Source organism: Leiobunum rupestre, chromosome 4 (assembly GCF_980474605.1).
Source record: "Leiobunum rupestre chromosome 4, qqLeiRupe1.1.hap1, whole genome shotgun sequence".
In the NCBI taxonomy this organism is placed as follows: Eukaryota; Metazoa; Arthropoda; class Arachnida; order Opiliones; family Sclerosomatidae; genus Leiobunum; species Leiobunum rupestre.
In genome coordinates this window covers 44,102,083-44,121,541 of record NC_143387.1, presented here as the reverse complement: position 1 = coordinate 44,121,541, position 19,459 = coordinate 44,102,083, and the positions used below count along the sequence as shown (strand labels likewise).

The 19,459-nt window shown below is 37.6% G+C and overlaps 1 protein-coding gene across 1 annotated transcript in view; it reads left to right on the top strand.

Annotated features, from left to right (window-relative positions):
• The window catches only part of Dhc36C (Dynein heavy chain at 36C), a 29,894-nt gene that overhangs the window by 1,153 nt on the left and 9,282 nt on the right, over nt 1-19,459 (top strand). The window contains exons 4-49 of the mRNA XM_090172278.1: nt 10-356; nt 417-483; nt 895-999; nt 1,083-1,161; nt 2,753-3,255; nt 3,337-3,495; nt 3,662-3,826; nt 3,982-4,223; nt 4,288-4,366; nt 4,437-4,661; nt 4,728-5,011; nt 5,093-5,228; nt 5,690-5,953; nt 6,028-6,176; nt 6,241-6,372; nt 7,848-7,989; nt 8,050-8,156; nt 8,216-8,414; nt 8,473-8,613; nt 8,725-8,937; nt 9,002-9,280; nt 9,347-9,577; nt 9,644-9,856; nt 10,066-10,164; nt 10,238-10,486; nt 10,560-10,709; nt 10,960-11,142; nt 11,213-11,392; nt 11,518-11,649; nt 11,720-11,815; nt 13,913-14,305; nt 14,972-15,296; nt 15,503-15,629; nt 15,692-15,908; nt 15,984-16,300; nt 16,428-16,802; nt 17,017-17,197; nt 17,278-17,507; nt 17,573-17,903; nt 17,972-18,089; nt 18,164-18,249; nt 18,344-18,486; nt 18,572-18,738; nt 18,799-18,998; nt 19,063-19,226; nt 19,291-19,444. Coding sequence (XP_090028404.1) covers nt 10-356; nt 417-483; nt 895-999; nt 1,083-1,161; nt 2,753-3,255; nt 3,337-3,495; nt 3,662-3,826; nt 3,982-4,223; nt 4,288-4,366; nt 4,437-4,661; nt 4,728-5,011; nt 5,093-5,228; nt 5,690-5,953; nt 6,028-6,176; nt 6,241-6,372; nt 7,848-7,989; nt 8,050-8,156; nt 8,216-8,414; nt 8,473-8,613; nt 8,725-8,937; nt 9,002-9,280; nt 9,347-9,577; nt 9,644-9,856; nt 10,066-10,164; nt 10,238-10,486; nt 10,560-10,709; nt 10,960-11,142; nt 11,213-11,392; nt 11,518-11,649; nt 11,720-11,815; nt 13,913-14,305; nt 14,972-15,296; nt 15,503-15,629; nt 15,692-15,908; nt 15,984-16,300; nt 16,428-16,802; nt 17,017-17,197; nt 17,278-17,507; nt 17,573-17,903; nt 17,972-18,089; nt 18,164-18,249; nt 18,344-18,486; nt 18,572-18,738; nt 18,799-18,998; nt 19,063-19,226; nt 19,291-19,444 — 9,078 coding nt within the window. The remainder of the gene's footprint in view (nt 1-9; nt 357-416; nt 484-894; nt 1,000-1,082; nt 1,162-2,752; nt 3,256-3,336; nt 3,496-3,661; nt 3,827-3,981; nt 4,224-4,287; nt 4,367-4,436; nt 4,662-4,727; nt 5,012-5,092; nt 5,229-5,689; nt 5,954-6,027; nt 6,177-6,240; nt 6,373-7,847; nt 7,990-8,049; nt 8,157-8,215; nt 8,415-8,472; nt 8,614-8,724; nt 8,938-9,001; nt 9,281-9,346; nt 9,578-9,643; nt 9,857-10,065; nt 10,165-10,237; nt 10,487-10,559; nt 10,710-10,959; nt 11,143-11,212; nt 11,393-11,517; nt 11,650-11,719; nt 11,816-13,912; nt 14,306-14,971; nt 15,297-15,502; nt 15,630-15,691; nt 15,909-15,983; nt 16,301-16,427; nt 16,803-17,016; nt 17,198-17,277; nt 17,508-17,572; nt 17,904-17,971; nt 18,090-18,163; nt 18,250-18,343; nt 18,487-18,571; nt 18,739-18,798; nt 18,999-19,062; nt 19,227-19,290; nt 19,445-19,459) is intronic.

The following is a 19,459-nucleotide window of genomic DNA, read 5'->3' as shown; positions in this document are numbered from 1 at the left end:
AACTGCTAGAAACAAAGATCTAGGGATCCAGACTTGAAGCGGAGGGCCGAAGAGTACATGGAAAGCCGTTTTCCGTCGTTCAAACAATCTCGATATTCCTCGGAGCTTCCGAGAATAGAGGCTCCATCGGTCACATCGGCTCCCCGGAGAAAAGATAACCAAACAGGGGCACCACCACGAGCGAGTGAGATACGCGAACCCAAATCAACGTACGGGACATGGTTGTTCAACGACAGGAGAAAGGTGGCCCATAAAAACTCGTCTTATTCCAAGAAATCCGAACAGTCCAAAAAATCGTACTTGACAATTCGCAAAGAAAAGGAACAATTCAGAATGAAGATCCTCGAGATATTAAGGTTGGAAAAGTCTTACGAACTAACAATAATAATAAATATAATATTTTTTTTATCAAAAAGGCCGGACAGAAATTGCGAAGGCAAAGAATCGAATTGCAGCTTAACCATGAATGAAAAGGATAAGCTGGTAAGAGACCATTTAGTAGTATAGGTTTTCCAAATAAGAGTTAGTACTCCTACATTTGACGGAACAAACGAAAAGTCACGAGACGGTCGGTCATTTTCGGTTTTCTCACAAAAAAATAATCTGCTATAGTGCTCCGTCAGACCGAAATCTTCAACCAATAAAATTGAGATAAACTCGCTATTAAACATGGTTTAGCAAAACAAAGTATCTAAAAAACAGAACCGAATTTTGGAGAAAAAGATTTGTAGCTAAAATACCTATAGAATTCTCTATTTTTGACCGAAACCAACCAAAAACGTCTATCGACATAATTTGACGCGTTTGCTTTAGATACCGAAAACATTTCTCAAATGAAGCAATAAGCTTCGCTTTTAATTTCATAAAAAAGATAAAAAGTGATTTTGTACGCAGCGTTACTACTACTACATCCATTGTGGAATATCGGCAGAATTGATCTCTCCGATGCAGCACTCTTGGAAGGAGAATATATTACATTTCATCTCTCACGCGTTACAGGTATGAATGATCGATCACCAGCGCTGCTCTAACGAATACAGAAAGTAAAACGCGCTCCCCTCTTTTGTGTTTTTGCGTCGCAGAGCGGCATGTCAGCCGAAATTGCACGTATGATGAAAGAGGTTTCGGACGATTACTTATTTCACGTCAAAAAGGCAACGGGTAATTTTCGATAATAAAAATTAAATTAAATTCTCTGAAAAGAGGGAAGTTAATTATGGGGAAATTGTTGATAAAAATCTATAAAAGTTGTTGAGGGATAAAAAGTTATAATGAAATCTCTCAAGCTGTCCAACAATTTCCATAGAATGATATAGAAGAGGAATAACAAAATTAATATAGCTTCGATAAATCTTTGTATTCTATCTGGCGGCTTTAAAACATGGGTTAACACGTATTACAAAATAAACTTAATAGTCTTTAAGAACCGCGTGGAACGTCACTTTAATGTGACTTTGTACTATTTACTCCGGTTACCGCGGGAATCTGGAATCCTGCTATGGAATGGATGGGAATCTGAATATTGGGATGAAAATAGTAATTTTGAGTTTACGAACTCTTCTAAGTCAGTGGAAAGGATCGAACTGCTCCTTGGCCTCAGCCTCGGCCTCGGCCCGATGGTCTTCTAAATGTAGCCAATTAGGAACCGAGGATCATACGCGCTTATTAAAAACATGAATATTGCCTTAATTTGAATAGTGAAATTTTATTTTCCTGCGCATACTCCTTGGTTTCTATTAAGGGCTATTTATTAACTTTGTGTTTTAAGTTTTCTTCTAACAAATGTGTTTTTATTCGATAAATAAAATAAACTTGGTCGAGCTCCTAATAAATCTATATTTTGTTTGGTATTCTTTTTATTTATTTATTTGGAAGATTTATTTATTTATGCACACGATTTTGCGACCCTATGTTCAACTTTTGCTTCGTCCTTGGCCTCGGTGCCGAGCCGAACATTTTTAACCTTCGGCCTCGGCCCGAAGGAGTTTTCGGACCCTTGTTCGATCTTTGGCCATGGCTAACCCATATACTAAGGAAGAACCTTCCATAGTCTATAGTTAACCAGTGGCGGTGAAAGGAAAATAGTTGCTGGGGTACAAAAGTAAAAATCCGGACCAGCCCACAGCGCTCCGAGAAAATTACGTTCTTTTTTTAATTCAAAAACGCTGATGATTTCGTTTTTTTTGTTTTTGTTTTTTTTTTTAAATTTGTATAGCATATGGGCTAGTTTTCAAATAGAAACTATTCAGTATTTAATGAAATCATTTTCTTAATTTAACTGTTGTTAACCGAAACGAAACTTTATTGACAGTGGCCTAGGTCTTGAGTTTTTCTTTTACAATTCATAAACATTAAACAAATCCTTACCATAATGGTTGAAATTTTTTGTTTCGTGAATGGGAACATCTTGAATGGATGGGAATGAGAAAACTTTGGTAAAATGGAATTGAGCGGAAATGGAATAAAAATGCTAATTTTGCCAGAAAGAATGGCAGCGTCTCTGCTTCAAATGTAGCTCTCTAAGTCAGACGATAACTCGATCTAGTAACTATTTCTCTTCTATATTTTGTAAGCGGTTACCAACCAAAACATTAACTTCTTTGGAATGGCAAAATTAGAGTTATTTCCCGAGTTTCTAAGAGATTCGGGAGAAAACCTAAAGGTTTTGAAATTCTTACTCAAAATTTGTACTGAATTATTCAAATTGTCCGAGTGTCTCATTTCATATTTATATATACGTCCTTATATCAAGTGGATTTGGCTCTCAACAACCCGTATTACAACCCGGATAACCATCCGTCCACATTGGCTTCCAATCAACCTCGCCTGCTGCCCGTCCCAAAATCTTGGCGCAAGGGAATTACCGCCAGCAAAAAGGCTTTCCAAAGTTTCGATCATCTAGTAAATCCTTTCCTGCACCACTTAATGGGAGTTTGGGAAAAGCATTTTTCATCGTTTAACTTCTTCGAGATGGAGCACTTCGCCGACTCCGCAACGTCCTTTTCGTTGAAAATCTTCCTGACCGATATTAAGAAGCAGATTGCGGTCTCTCACAATACTCTGCTCAGAAAATGGATGGAAATAGTCAAGGAATCGATTCTGAAAGGCATCAGGCTCAACCGAATTCCTGGTCCCACCAGAATCCACCAGATGGTCGTCTATTTGGATTACATAGACGCGTTCCTCACGCTACGGCTTCAGACCGCTTGTCTAACTAGCCTCAAAATGTACGAAAATCTCTTGCTTTTGAAAAAAGTAAGAACGATATTTGAATAAAGTATTTGGTGGCGCTAGAAGCTTGAATGATCAAAATGGTTTAAACTTTCTCGCGAAAAGAGGTCAATGTTCGAAGTTTTCCTCTCAGTCAGGGATAGTAATATCCATGTCAATCCCGAATTATCACTTTTCGAAGAGATTATACTCGAAGTTACCAACGACATCGTTGAATCAGTTTCGAACTTACCATCGGCCAAGTCAATGATTATCAATAGCATGGTAAGAACCTACGCTCAACATTTAAAAATTATAATATAACAATATAATAATATGAAAATTATTATATAATTATGACAAAATAATAATCGTATTTTATAAGCTGCATTGTAACCCGTGCTATTTTCGAATAACAATCATTTTAATCAATCTATTTGGAATTTTTCAGGAAAATAATGCTCAAGAAATTAGAATTGTTCTTCAACCGACTGTTTTGCCCGAGATTCTGGAGAAAATTAAACAAAATATAAAGCTAGTTATTATAGAGGAATGGAATAAAGCGGAAAAATACACACTCGAATTCAATAAATACATATTTTTATTAAATGGCGACGTGAGTAATCCCAGAGCTGAGCAATACCACCTTTCAAAATGAAGCTTGAATTTTCGTTCTTTTTTAATTAAAAAATATTTACAGCATTTTTATTGGATGGTATTGATTAAACAAAAATTATAATATTAATAATTTAAGCTGGTTTGATCATTAAGGCAAAAAATATGGCTACAGAATTTATCAGAAATGAACCAACCTTCCAAGATTTACTCGAATTTATGAAACGAAAAGAAACATTGAAATCTAAACTTCTCTACAGCTCTGGAAGAGTGGTAGAGTTAGGAGTCATGAAACTCAGTTGTATCGAGCTTTTAGATACACTAGCAAATCACGTAGCACTTATCATAACCGACGTGTTGCAATGTATGGGACTTATGTTTAACAACGAAATGAAAAGGTAACATTAGAAAGGTAATACCAACACATGCCTAACTATTGCTTAATTTTATTTATGTTTTTAGTCTTTGTGAACAGTACAAAGCTATAGTTTCGAAGGCACTAACCGTACCTTCAAGTACTAAAGAACTGATGGACTCCAAGGTTTAATTTTCTGTTTTATTTATCAAAGCCTGTTGATTTTGGTCGATGTCAAGAACGAATTTCATTAAAGGCATTTGTGAAAACTGCTCAAAACACGCAGCTAGCCCGACTTGAAGAAGAACTGAGAGTCGCTTGCAAACATCTGGTGTGCTTAGCCGAGAAACGTAAGCTCACGGAAGAAGAAATTGAACTGAACGCAGATACATTTCATTGGCACGAGGATATGTCCGATGTCTTGGCGAAACATCAAGCCATGTGCGCTCATAAAGAAGTTGAATTTCAAGACGCTCTAAAAGTGAGTCGACCATCTTTAATAATATTTACGTACATGTACACGTAGTAAAGTCCACAAAATTCGTAGGAAGCTAGGAAACGGCTTTATGAAGAATTAGATAACTGCGCGTTGGATATTCAAGGTCTAGAAAAATTAGGGCAAGTAGAAGAAGTTACAAAGTATTTGAAAACGGCGAAACTAATCGAACAAAGATTGTCTGATGCTGCCGTAACAATGGATAAAATAAATTCAGAAGAAGAAATGTTTGGTTGGGACACCAGCCAATATTCTCTCAGAAATCAGTTGATCAATAAAATGAACCCATATTTGAAACTATATCAGACTGCTGTAGACTTTTCGATGAAACATAGGTTAGTAAAATTGGTTGTAAACAACACACGGATAAATTGGTAATAAACAACTGATGGATAAATTAACTTTTATTTCTTCAGTTCGTGGCTAGAAGGTCCGTTGGAAGCAGTTAACCCAGATCTTGTGGAAAACGAAGTTGGTAATTTCTGGAGGACAATTTATAAATTGGAAAAGATATTCTCAGATATACCGGCACCAAATCGAATTGCGCAAAAGGTAACGTAGTTTTCAAGGTTATGAGAGGTCCTTCTAATAAATGTAGTTCCTCAAGTTAGGAATATTCAACTGCCATTTTGTCGTATAGCGAACGCGATACGTCGCGCAAATTGAAGCACACGAAGCCCCATTGGTTAACAGCTAAAATATAATTGAACCTCCGCCCTTAACCCATGGTGTGAAATTGTGAAACTAAATGGGTGCTGGAAGACGTGTGGTAGTCAACTAAAATTAACATAATAATAAACATTTTATCAGCGACTTTTCAATTTTACCGATAAACCAAAGGGCCAGAAACGATCCCTTTATATATTTTATCAATGACGTCTCCTGTTGGCATGCGGTTGTCCGATGAACAAAATTGAATACTCTTATCTTCATGGAACTGTACAACATCGCGATATTTAATTATGAGAAACTCGAGATATTTTTATTTAACAGTATAATTAATTTATTTGAAGATAAAAAGAAAAATAGAAATGTTCAAGGAGCATTTACCGTTGATCCAAACACTATGCAACCCTGGTCTTAGGGACAGGCATTGGGAACAAATATCTGATGTAATTGGTTTCCCACTCCGACCCAACTCATCAACGAATTTCGCAAAAATACTCGATTTAAATTTAGAAGACTATATCCCGCAATTCGAACTCATTAGCGAATCAGCGAGCAAGGAACATAGCTTTGAAAAGACGATGGATAAAATGGTCCACGAATGGGACGAGGTTATTAAATCACGAATATGCTTCCGGGCTTTTAAAACAGATTGAACTAATATTTTACATCACGTGATAAAAAGGTGGAGATCGCACCAGCTAGTTACTCCGAAAGTGGTACCTTCATACTGTCATCCGTTGACGATATTCAAGTCCTGTTGGACGATCATATCGTAAAGACGCAAACTATGAGAGGATCTCCGTTCATAAAACCATTTGAGAAACAAGTCAAGTAGGGATTACGCTAAAACTCAATACCGTAATTCCTTTTCAATATGGTTACCTCAACATTTTAGAGAGTGGGAACGAAAACTTCTACTATTGCAAGAGATTATTGATGAATGGCTAAAAGTTCAATCCATGTGGCTTTATCTAGAACCTATTTTTGCATCGCCGGACATTATGGCGCAGATGCCAGAGGAAGGAAGGCAAGCTTTTCGTTATCATAAGCAGAAGAATAATTGGCTTTACGCAGTAGCGTCGCTATGGGGTGAGGTGACTGTGAACTGTGCCGGGTGTCATCTTCATAGGGAGTGGCAGCACCTTCAGAATAAATGAGAATAAAATGACGAGGTTGAATCTGCTATATGTAGCTACTGAATCAAAATCTTGTCAGGACCGTATATGGTGGGGCGCCAGGGGATACTCAGCACCCCAAAATGAATACTTGAGCATCCCCGACCCGACCGACCCAAAAAAATATGTATTTCTCAACTACGAATTAATACCATATAACATCGGTTACCTGTATTTTTAATAAAATATTATGTTTTCAACGAATTTAAAAGTAACAAAATAAAGCCAATTTCGGTATATTTACTAATTTCAGGAGTGGGAGTTAAAAATTACGATTTTTAGTATCACGGCATTGGCGCCCCACAAAAAATATTTGAGTGACCCCGAGTTTTGGTGGCTGGTTATGGGCCTGAATCTAGTAAAGAAATTCACTCCCTTCACTTGATATTCCAATTAAGGATAAAAACGGTATACAAGTAGGTCCATGCAATGACACCCTTGAGCTACAGCTTTGTGTGATACCGACCTTAGCGTCACCACTGCCTTTATGTGTTTATATATAAATGTATAAACACTGAAACACATACGACACGAAAAATTATCGCGATTAAACGTGTAAGCGAAAATATGTGTCCATCTTTTCACTAACGCCCCCTAAAAATACAAGATGTCACGGACATTTAAGTACACACAATCCCTCCGATGTATTAACTATATTTTAAATATTAAATTTAAATTTGAACAACTTTAACTTAACAAACCCAAGAGGAATTTTATCGTAAATTTAAATTAATTTTTAGACAACACGAATTTTTCGAGTTACTTGGTTTTGGAAATAAGGTAGCGAAACGTGAACAAATTTGTTTGGTGTTAGATGACGCCTAAGTCAATTGGTACGACATCCAAATATCACAATAGCTCGTACGCGGGTTGGTTGGGTCCCGCTAATTGGTCAGAAATCTCACTTAAAATTAAAATTTGTTAATGCAACCAAAAACGTAGTTAAAAAATAATCAGTACTAACTAAAAATATAATTTATAACAATGTCGGATTTAATTTAAAAAAAGTTATGTACATTTCAAGTCGAAAATCGCCTGAAATAAAATTTCCAACAATTACTAAAATGGGCAAATGCCCCACTTCCGGGGCCCCGATATCACAAATGTTAGCAATGCCGGTGAGGATATGATATTTGCAATCGATTGACGTATCAAGTGTCTTTGTCCCTCTACCGCCCCGCGAGAAATCGTGCGAACACTGGCGGCGGCGGACACCATACGTTAAACTAATACACACAAATCCTTTTGGATTGTGTAAAAACCAGTAAATTTCTCTTATAATATGAACCCCGAGGTTAACAAATGTTTTATTTCATACACTACGTAGACGATTTACAACTGTGGATAAAAATTGGAGGGATATCATGAAAGTTGTCAACCAAGACAAGCACGTAATGATAGTTATAGAAATAGAGAAACTACTTGAAAAACTGAAGAAATCAAACGAAATGTTAGAGCTTATCCTAAAGGTACAACCGAGAAAATTTAAATGCAAGAAAAAAACGTCTAACGCAACAATTGACTCTCAGGGTCTGAATGATTACTTGGAAAAGAAGCGATTGTATTTTCCAAGATTCTTTTTCTTGTCCAACGAAGAGCTTTTGGAAATATTGTCCGAAACCAAAGATCCCAAAAAGTAATGTGATAGCTGAATGTTCTTCCAGGTGCTGGGAATAATTGAAATAATTATGGTAGAGTTCAGCCGCACTTGAAGAAATGTTTCGAAGGAATAGCCGAACTTGAGTTCAACGACAAACTCGAAATAACTCATATGCGTAGCAGCGAAAACGAAGAGATTGAACTAATTGATATCATTAAAACGTCAGACTCTAAAGGACAAGTAGAAATGTGGCTTTCGGATTTGGAAGACTCTATGAAAAACAGTATTCACAAAGTAAACTTGAATAATGTTATATTCTTGTAAGTGGCTCTAGTACAACCTTTTTATCCAGGTTACCAATGAAGCTGTTCTGGAGTATCCTCTGAAAAAAAGACCCGAATGGGTAAACAACTGGCCAGGTCAAGTTGTTCTCTGCGTTTCTCAAATTTTTTGGACCGCGGAGGTCCACGAAGCAATAAGACATGGGAAAAAAGTACTCCAATATGCACAACCCCATATCAAACGTTGCACATAACCTTATTAAAATTCGCACTGCAGATACATTTATCATTTTTAAATTACTGAAATTATAACAATTCACCAGGCGTTAGAATCATTCGCGGAAAAATGTACGAAACAAATAGAAGACATCGTTGAACTAGTTCGGGGTCCCTTGTCCACTCAAAACCGTATTACGTTGGGAGCGTTGGTTGTACTCGACGTTCATGCCCGAGATGTAGTGCAAACGTTGATTGAGAAGGGCGTCACTTCGGAAAATGATTTTTCGTGGTTGAGTCAGCTACGTTATTACTGGGAGGTATCATACAATCATTTTATTCGTTCGATTTTTAAGAAAAAAATTACAAATACGAGAAATTTAGGAAGGCTGTGTTGTGACCAGAATGATTCATTGCTCTCTGAATTATGGTTACGAATATCTTGGAAACACCACTCGGTTAGTCATTACTCCGTTGACAGACCGCTGTTACCGAACCCTCTTCGGCGCTCTACATTTGCATCTCGGAGGCGCTCCCGAAGGTCCAGCGGGGACTGGAAAAACCGAGACCACTAAGGACTTGGCTAAAGCTGTCGCCAAGCAATGCGTAGTATTTAACTGTTCCGATGGGCTAGATTATATAGCTCTGGGAAAATTCTTTAAGGTACCAAGAAATATTACGGGAATTGAAAATGACGTAGTGAACTCTCATTTTAACGATTTTTTATAGGGTCTGGCATCTTGCGGGGCTTGGTCTTGCTTCGACGAATTCAACCGTATAGACTTGGAAGTTTTGTCGGTGGTAGCTCAGCAAATTCTGACCATTCAAAGAGCCATTAACGCTGGAAACAAAACCACCCTGTTTGAGGGCACAGAAATTAAGTTGGACCCCACTTGCTCCGTATTCGTCACAATGAATCCCGGATATGCCGGGCGATCGGAGTTGCCGGATAATCTCAAGGTTATATGAAAAAAATAAATAGAGTATTTTTAGGTTATGTACCGTAAATCATTTTTATCTTCTCAGGCGCTATTTCGGTCAGTGGCCATGATGGTTCCAGATTACGCCATGATAGCCGAAATTGTACTTTATTCATTTGGTTTCGTAAACGCTAGAAAATTGGCCGTGAAAATTGTGGCTACCTATAAACTTTGCTCTGAACAGCTGTCCTCGCAAAGTCACTACGATTACGGCATGAGAGCCGTCAAAAGCGTCCTAACAGCGGCTGGAAGTTTGAAGGTGAATATGTCTTCTCAGCAACGGTTATCAATTATCCTAACATTCCTAAAGAAACATAGTTGGCCAAAGAGAAATAGCAATTTCTGAAATAATAAAATAATAGTAATAATATTCAGATAGCTAATACGAAAACGACTTCTTAATGCCATTAATTAACAAAGCGGGTGTGAAATGAAATGATATAAAATAATGATAGATTCCTATTTCAGTTAAGGTACCCAAACGAAGCCGAAGATATTCTAATTCTAAGATCAATTAAAGATGTGAACTTGCCAAAATTCTTGTCCCACGATCTACCCCTCTTCATGGTTCGTGTTTTCTATATTTTGGATTCATTTGGAGCGAAGACACGAAATTTAGCACCGTGTTTTTTGTTCACAGAGTATAACATCGGATTTGTTTCCCGGTATTAAATTACCCGCGCCCGGTTACGAATTATTAAATAAAGCCATTGAAGTTAATTGCAAAAATATGAATATACAATGTACTCCAGCGTTTCTGGAAAAGACACAACAAATTTACGAGATGCTGAGTGTTCGTCACGGGTTTATGATAGTTGGCCGTTCTTTTGGAGGCAAAACGAGTGCCTATAGGGTACTAGCTGCTGCGTTAGGAGACCTTAACAAACAAGTTGGTGTTTATCCGCGAAAAACGCTCTCCTATACCAAGTGCATAGTGATATGTTGATATATCTTTTATCCAGGGTCTCATGAACGAACAAAAAGTTCAAATATCAGTTATGAACCCAAAAGCAATAAGCTTGGGTCAACTATACGGGCAGTTTGACCCAGTTTCACACGACTGGTCAGATGGTGTTTTGGCCGTCAGCTACAGACAATTTGCCACATCGAAGGTAGCGTATTATACAGGGTGCTGCGTTGCCTCTTGGACTAGCCTGCGCTGCCACTAGCCCTTGTTCCATGGTTCTGTTCGAATACGCATTTCAACTTCAGGATGATCCTAATGTTTTCTACAAACTTACACTACATCGGATAGTTATGAGGAAGAATGGGCCGGTCCAAGGGGAAACCCAGCAATAACTATTTTCGCGTTACTACGGGAGTCGACGTAAATACGGTATAAAACACATTGGCTTAATATAGAGTCCGGATCATAAGTGGCTGGTATTCGATGGCCCTGTTGACGCTGAATGGATTGAAAACATGAACACCGTACTTGATGACAATAAGAAGCTCTGTTTAATGAGCGGCGAAATAATACAACTGTCGCCATCGACCAACCTGATTTTCGAAACGATGGATCTCGAAGCAGCCTCTCCAGCCACTGTTAGTTTATCAATTTTGCCCCACTCCCAACATTGAATACGCGGTACATAGCATTTAAATTATATTATAGGTCTCCAGGTGTGGAATGATATACATGGAACCAACAGCTCTTGGATGGCAACCACTATTTTCGTCTTGGCTAAATACATTGCCTCCCGCGATTAATAAGAACCACAAGAAACGTTTCACTGATCTGTTTAATCATTTTGTACCTCCGCTCCTATTGCTTGTAGAGCAAAATCCAAATTGGGTAAATATATTTTCTCAAAATATCCGTAGCAATCCATACCATTATTGCAATAAACTAAGCTTTAGTCTAGATAGTACACATTACTTTTAATGCCATTTTTCATTTTTATATTTAAAACAATTTAGGAATTGTCCTCCACGTCGACAACAAACCGCGTGAAATCCTTGATGAACCTAATTGAATGCATGTTCAGTGAAATAAATGACCCCAAAATATTGAAAGGAGTGAGCAGTGACGTCCTGCAAGTTTGGTTGGAGGTAAAGTTTAAAGATGACGCTCTTCCTTGACGACCAATTTTAACTAAGAAGCGCTATACATATTTCATAGTGTTTCTTCCTATTCTCGGCTGTTTGGTCATTAGGAGCAACAATCATACACGCCGGTCAACGAATTTTCGATTCAATCTTTAAAGAGCTAATGGTGGTAGGTTTAATTTTGATTAACGTTTTCAGATAAATTATAGATTTTAGACACTATAGTAATATTGACTGACTCATTAGGCAGTATAAGCTTTCGAAAACGTGGTGTGGAACTTGTAAGAATTTTATTGCATACGATAAAGCTGCATGCTACTTATAAACGTTTCTAAAATGTCAAAAGAAACTCGAATCAAATAATTAACAATTTGAAATAGTGGAATATGAATCGAATGCTGGAATCGCGTATCAAAGCGGAATTGAGAACCGAATCGAAGGATTTCCCAAGATTCGGTCAAAAACGAATGCAACGCTGTCGAATTATCGACTATTAACTTTTGAGATTAATTGGTCCAAAGCTGTCAAAAACTACTTTTACGCTATGAGGTGTAAAAAACATTGTGGCATGTCCACCCCTTTATTTTCGCCACGAGGGAGGGTGAGATCTAGACATACAAATAAAAGTTTTTAATCCTTATATTTTCGACGGACTTATAGAGTGTAACGAACCCACACATAAAATGATTTAGTTTTGGGGCTTTAACATATAACATTGACAAGTAGGAGTTTCAAGTGTCAACGATAGTTATTGAATGTCTTCGAAACAGGGTGTAGCATTTACATAGGATTGATTCATACGAGTAAACATGGGTATCTCAATGTTTTCTAAACCAATTTTTCTTTTTCGTAGTCGTATCTAGTTCTAATACGATAATATCCTTCAACAGAGGCTTAACGAAGAGTCTCTTTTTGAGTGTGGCGAACCTTTCGCCAACTCGAGCCCAGACGGGGTGCTGTTGTAACATTTAGGAGTTCGATACTCAAGTGTGAGGTCCTAATTTCCATTTCGTCATCACCTCAAGTAGTATTAACGTGCCCCTGTATACTATTGTTGTAAATTCCAGCTAAATCTGCGTTAATGAGATAGATTTAAACCTTTACCAGCACCCATACGAATTTACGAAAGCGTATACGTGATTCGATTGTTCATTATTTGGGTTTTATTTTCGAGTATTCGCTTCGTACACATTTGTGAAATAAATTTGATATCGTATTCGGTTCGAGTATTTTGAATCCTGAAGGTCGTCGTATCTTGGATTAATTAACGCATTGGGATATTCCGGTTTAGAAAAAACCTGGACACCTATGCTATTGCGAGAATATGCAAAGCTATATCTGCGCAAGCGTGAAAAACGGAGCACAAATATATTCAGAAAGTACGGACACCTGCAGTTTATTTTTCGAACTAGTTTTGGCGTCTAATTTGAAAGTAGATATATTAACGGGTGGCGTAATTTACGTAGAAAAAAGTGTGCCCTGTTTTTTGCGCATGCGCAGACATTGTCACGCCTGTCTTTCCCGATAGAGCTTCATTAGCACCGGATTTTTCGCCAGCGAAGGGAATTTCAGCGAAACAGGAATATCCCTATTGCGTTAATTAATCCAAGGTCGTATCATCGTTGCAGATTTAAAATTACAAATTGAATTGCAAGTTCGGAACAAATAATGTCAAATAGTCAATAGAATATTTTCAGGGCAAATGCATTGTGAAAGTCCGTATAATGAGAATGCTTTCAGTGCTCTAAATATCTAACTTTGTAAATTGGGAAATTCCATGACAGATTTATGCAAGTGTCCCCCGCGATTTTTCTCAAAGATTGGATCTAGCGACTAGGGCTATTTAGTAATCATACCTTTTTTCGAGCTACAGTATATACTATTAGGATCCTAAAGTCGTTGTTTTGAACGGCTTGGAGTAGAGACACGCGACTTAATTCATTTTGTAAAAAAGAGAGGCACGCAATAAATGTTCCATGTTATTATTTTCTATTAGATAGAAGGGTTTCAAATGATTGACCTTTGACTTCTCAAAAAACCGAATTTTTAATAGGATTTTTATATTTTTATTTGGATTTCCCGTCATTTAATTAAATAGATTATAATATCAAGGTATTATTTTTAGTTCCCTAGTAACCCTAGAAATAAATTTTCATAAAAATATATGAGATCGGATGTCGTTTAAGCTGGAAAAATATTACCCAAACCATATGAATATAGTGCCTTTTCAATCTAAAATATTACAAACCAATACATATATTTTCAGAATAAACTGAGTTCAAAGTCGAGAGAGTTTTTGGAAATGAAAACATCAACATCTTTAAGTACGAGCCTCACGTATCCATTGCCCTCAACGGGATCGGTGTATGACTTCGTTTTTAGAAGGAAGGTAAAAGATTCAAATTCGACCATTGTCGAAAACAAGGAAATAAAATTTCCCGTTCCGGAATTAAAGGATGGGGTTAAGGCGCAGTGGGTGTTATGGAAGGACGAGATTGCCGAGTCCCCTGCTATTTCCAGAGATTTACAACCTCACCAGGTTATTATACCCACAGTAGACACGGCGCGATATACAGCCCTTATGTCGTTATTGGTCTCCAATCAAAAACCTACCTTATTCGTTGGACCCACTGGTACTGGAAAATCTGTCTACATTACGGTAATCACAAACCTTACGAACGACTCATACTTTGACGTACACTTACTTTTTATTTCAAGCACTTCAGTGGGTGAGCAACGATTTATATTACCATTAATGTTACAGTTGAGGCTTATAATACGGTATATATACAGATATGGAAAATAAACTGTATTTAACATAACCAAGTCGAAACCTGGTTTTATGAGACTCGTCTGAGAAGGTATAAGGGATTTAGCTCACCACGTCTTAGTACTTGAAGCAACAAATTAAGTTACGTCCAAAGTACTCATCGCATTTTACTTGCACTTTAAAAAATTAAATTAATACATTTGAACAAGTGTTACTTCCAAATTGAAATACTGTAACTTCGAAAGGATATAGATGCGATGTTACGAAAATAATGAATTTTGTAAGTCTATATAGAGTTTTATATTTATAAGACTAGAAGTCTCCCCGTAAAAATCGCCCTTTTTATACGTTTTTGCTAAAAATTCAAATTATTGGTTAGCTAATTTGATAAGAACTTAAAGTTAATTTTTGCTAGGGAGTTAAAAATTATAAAAGATAATTTGTACTTAATAGTCAGTACATTAATACTCTTAATTATTATCAAAGTAAATTTGGAAGCAAAACTTTACTGATCGGATTCTACGGCGTTTTGGTTAATTCTAAAAATAATTTCAGGATTTTCTATTGACAAAAATTAATAACGAAGTATTCAAACCTCTAATTATAAATTTCTCGGCTCAAACGAGCGCCAGTATTACCCAGGATATTATAATGGCGAAGTTAGACAAACGAAGAAAAGGGGTATTTGGTCCTCAAGTAGGAAAAAAATTCGTAGTTTTTGTCGATGACCTAAATATGCCACAGTGTGGGAAATATGGCGCGCAACCACCAATTGAGCTTTTGAGACAATGGTTAGATCATGGAACGTGGTATGACCGCAAGGAGGTAACCCCGATGCAATTAGTTGATTTGCAACTAATCGCGGCTATGGCACCCGCAGGTTCGTATTCCTATTTACATCGCCTTAGACAAATAAAAGAAGCTAAAGAAAAGCCCGTTATTACAGTTGCTTTCTAATTCTATCTTTATTAGATGAATTGAGATAATGTTGTTGTAGAAGTGAGAAACAGACATAGTATTCTTTTATTAATCCATGGCACTTAACACGTTCTCTAGAAGAGATATTATATTTTTCTTGTTTTTAAGGAGGTGGAAGAAATTTCGTTAGTCCCAGGTTTCTAAGACATTTTAACACCATTGTTATCAACGAATTTAGCGATGACACCATGAGAACGATTTTCAGTCGAGTCTTAGCTTGGCATTATGATTGCAGGTACTACTGTCTTAAAGTTCGTTAGCACGTTGTAGATGCTAATTTTGATAAATATCTTGCAGAGGTTTTAGTAAAGATTTTGAATCCGGAGTGGATGAGCTAGTGGAAACCACTTTACAGATTTACAAACAATCAGTTGCACATCTACTGCCAACGCCCGATAAATCTCACTATCTTTTTAATCTTCGAGACTTTTCTCGAGTTATGCAAGGATTATTACTTTCACTGCCAGAGACTGTTGAAGACATGACATCAATGAAAAAGTTGTGGATACACGAGGTACTAGTTTCAACTCATATAGTTATTGTATCAGAGACCGGATTACCGGTATATAAATGTACTTATCTTTAATAGATATACAGAGTTTTCTACGATAGACTTGTCGATGATCAGGACCGAAGCTGGTTATATAATTGCGTTTTAGAGGCGTCTGAGATAAATATGAATACTAACCTGAACCAGCTCCTAACTAGCATTGATTCGAACGGCGACGGTATAGTTAGCGAGGACGATATGCGATCTCTTATGTACTGCGATTTTGCTGATCCTAAATCGGAAAATAGAAATTATATGGAAGTGCACGATTTGGCGCACTTGAAAACAGTTGTCGAAGGATTCCTCGAAGAATATAATAACGTCTCGAAGAAACCAATGAATCTAGTATTGTTCAGGTAATGTTTTTAAACTATTTCAACGAAAACCGTTGAAATAGAAGCCTCTACTTCTACATCGCTGATACGATAGAGGTACGCTCCGCCGTAATGATATCGAGATTAATAACAACTCTAAATTACGTAGATTTGCCATCGAACATTTGTGTCGAATTTCTCGGGTGTTAAAACAACCTCGAGGACACGCGTTGTTGATTGGCGTTGGTGGCTCTGGCAGGCAATCGTTGTCCAGATTAGCAGCCCATATCGCCGATTACGAATTGTTTCAAGTAGAGATCAGTAAAAGCTACACTACGATGGAGTGGAGAGACGATCTGAAGCATATTCTGCTCAGATCGACGGCTGGAGACCAGCACGGAGTGTTTCTATTCACAGACACACAAATAAAAGAGGAATCATTTCTAGAAGATATTAATAATCTTCTCAATGCTGGAGAAGTGCCGAGTCTATTTGCTCCCGATGAAAAGCAAGAGATTTGCGAAAAAATGAGACAACTAGACAGGTACCATCAGTTTTGTTTTTGTCCGCGAAGAATGTACTGCAGCTCAACTTTTCTCTTTTGCTGAAAAGTATTATGTAATCGACTTCTTGTAGTTGGAATCGATTTCAATATTTTTCCACGGGGAAAAGTGTGATTATATTTATTTGGGGTGTATAGACTTACTGGAGACAAATGAAATTCAATTGAATCATGTTTTATCCATATCGGAATAAAGGCAACGAGAAAGAAATTTGCAGACGGATGGATCTCCAGTAGCTTTGTTCAACATGTTTGTACAAAGAGTTCGCGAGCAGTTACACGTCGTTCTCGCAATGAGTCCTATAGGGGAAGCATTCAGAGTTCGACTTCGAAAATTCCCGTCAATCGTAAACTGTTGTACGATTGACTGGTTTCAGGTGTGTGGTTGAATAACTAATTCATTCGGTATTCTTTTATGGGATATAAAAATTAGCAATAACATAATTTCTTTTTGTAGGCATGGCCCGAAGATGCTTTGGACGCGGTAGCGCGTCGTTTCCTGGAAGACGTCGAGTTGACGCCCGATGAAAGAGTTGGATGCATAAATATGTGTAAACTCATACACACGTCTTCGATAGATTTATCGGAAAGATTTCTAACCAAGTACCACCGTCACAATTACGTTACCGCCACTTCCTATTTAGAATTAATATCCACATTCAAAACCCTGTTAGCCAAGAAAAGAGGGTATGTTCAACATTTCACCAACCTCTTTAATACTCGTGTACATACATATTAAACCATTCCAACAGAGAAACAGTCAAACTACGTAAGCGTTACGAAGTTGGACTGGACAAACTGGCTCACGCTGCTAGCCAAGTGACGCTGATGCAGCAAGAGCTCACTCAACTCCAGCCACAGTTGGTAGAAGCTAGTAAGCAAGTGAACATAATCATGGCAGAGGTGCAAAAAGAGTCGCTTGAAGTGGCGGAGGTTGAACGAATCGTTAAAGCGGACGAAGAGATAGCCAATTATCAGGCTCGAGAAGCGCAAGCGATTAAGGACGACTGCGACGCGGACTTGAGTGAAGCAATCCCAATATTGAATGCGGCACTCACAGCCCTTAACACACTTACTCCAGCTGTATAGATCAATCACAATAATTCGCATAATTCGATTTGGTATTATTTATTTTGTGGGCTTCTTTACAGGACATTACTATAATGAAAACAATGAAAAACCCGCCATCCGGAGTGAAGCTCGTAATGGAAGCTATTTGTATTTTGAAAGGACTGAAAGCTGACCGAATACCAGATCCAAGCGGAACCGGTTAGAATATTTACCCATATCAAGAAAAAAACCATAGCTTCTAAAAAATTAAATAATTTTAACATTCAATGAAGGCAAAATGATGGACGATTTTTGGGGACCATCTAAACGACTTCTAGGAGAAATGAAGTTTTTGGAAAGTTTGACAAATTACGATAAGGTATGAGAGGAATATTTACAGTAATCGACTGGTTGGGACAAAAGAAGATATCAAGACTTTCATTATATTATTTTAATTGCTAAAAAAATTGCAGGATAATATACCAGTTAAATCCATGAAAGTCATAAAAGAGAAATACACATCTAACCCCGATTTCGATCCTGACAAAATTAAAACTGCTTCAACAGCCGCAGAAGGTTTATGCAAATGGGTAGTTGCCATGGTAGCGTATGACAGGTAATAGAGTGGTTTTTGTAATAATTACTGATATATAAAAAGACGAGACAAACAATGAGGCATAAACTACTAACCTTAAAAACAGGGTAGCTAAAATCGTCGCGCCGAAAAAGGAAGCGCTGGCAAAAGCTGAAGGAGAACTAGCAACGGCCATGGAAGAGCTCGAAGCCAAACGAGCCACGTTACAAGAAGTTCAAGCCAAACTAGCTGCACTCCAAGAAACTCTGGAAGCGAACAAGAGAAAGAAGATTGGTACCATTTGAATGCTATAATTGACCTTCAATCACAGAACAACTGACGATTCATTTTCAGAATTGGAAAACGAGGTCGAGTTGTGTTCTCGAAAGCTCGAACGAGCGGAACAACTGATTGGGGGTCTGGGTGGAGAACGGGAACGTTGGACGTACAATACTCAATGGCTGGAAGAACTTTATAACCATCTAACTGGAGATATCCTGGTCGCATCCGCTACTGTGGCTTATTTGGGGGCGTTTACATCCTCTTTCAGAGAAGTTGGTTTTAGCTTATAGTGGTTGCTTTAGTAAAATAAAATCCAACTTACAGTACTTATTTTAGGAACAAATCCTCGAATGGATAAAAATATGTGAAAATCAAAATGTCCCACACTCGCGAAACTTTAGTTTGACCGAAACGTTAGGAGACGCCATCACGATACAAGCGTGGAATGTGTCTGGTTTACCCACGGATTCATTTTCAATTGATAACGGAATTATCATAACGTTAGTTTAATTACCCTCGAAATATACACCTAATAATAAAAAGTAAAATGGTATTTATCTGCAGCAACGCGAGACGGTGGCCATTAATGATAGATCCTCAGGGACAAGCCAATAAGTGGATTAAGAACATGGAGCGAGATAACAACCTTCACGTGATCAAATTGTCCGATAGCGATTTTGTTCGAACTTTAGAAAATTGTATTCAATTTGGATATCCCGTAAGCTATCAATTT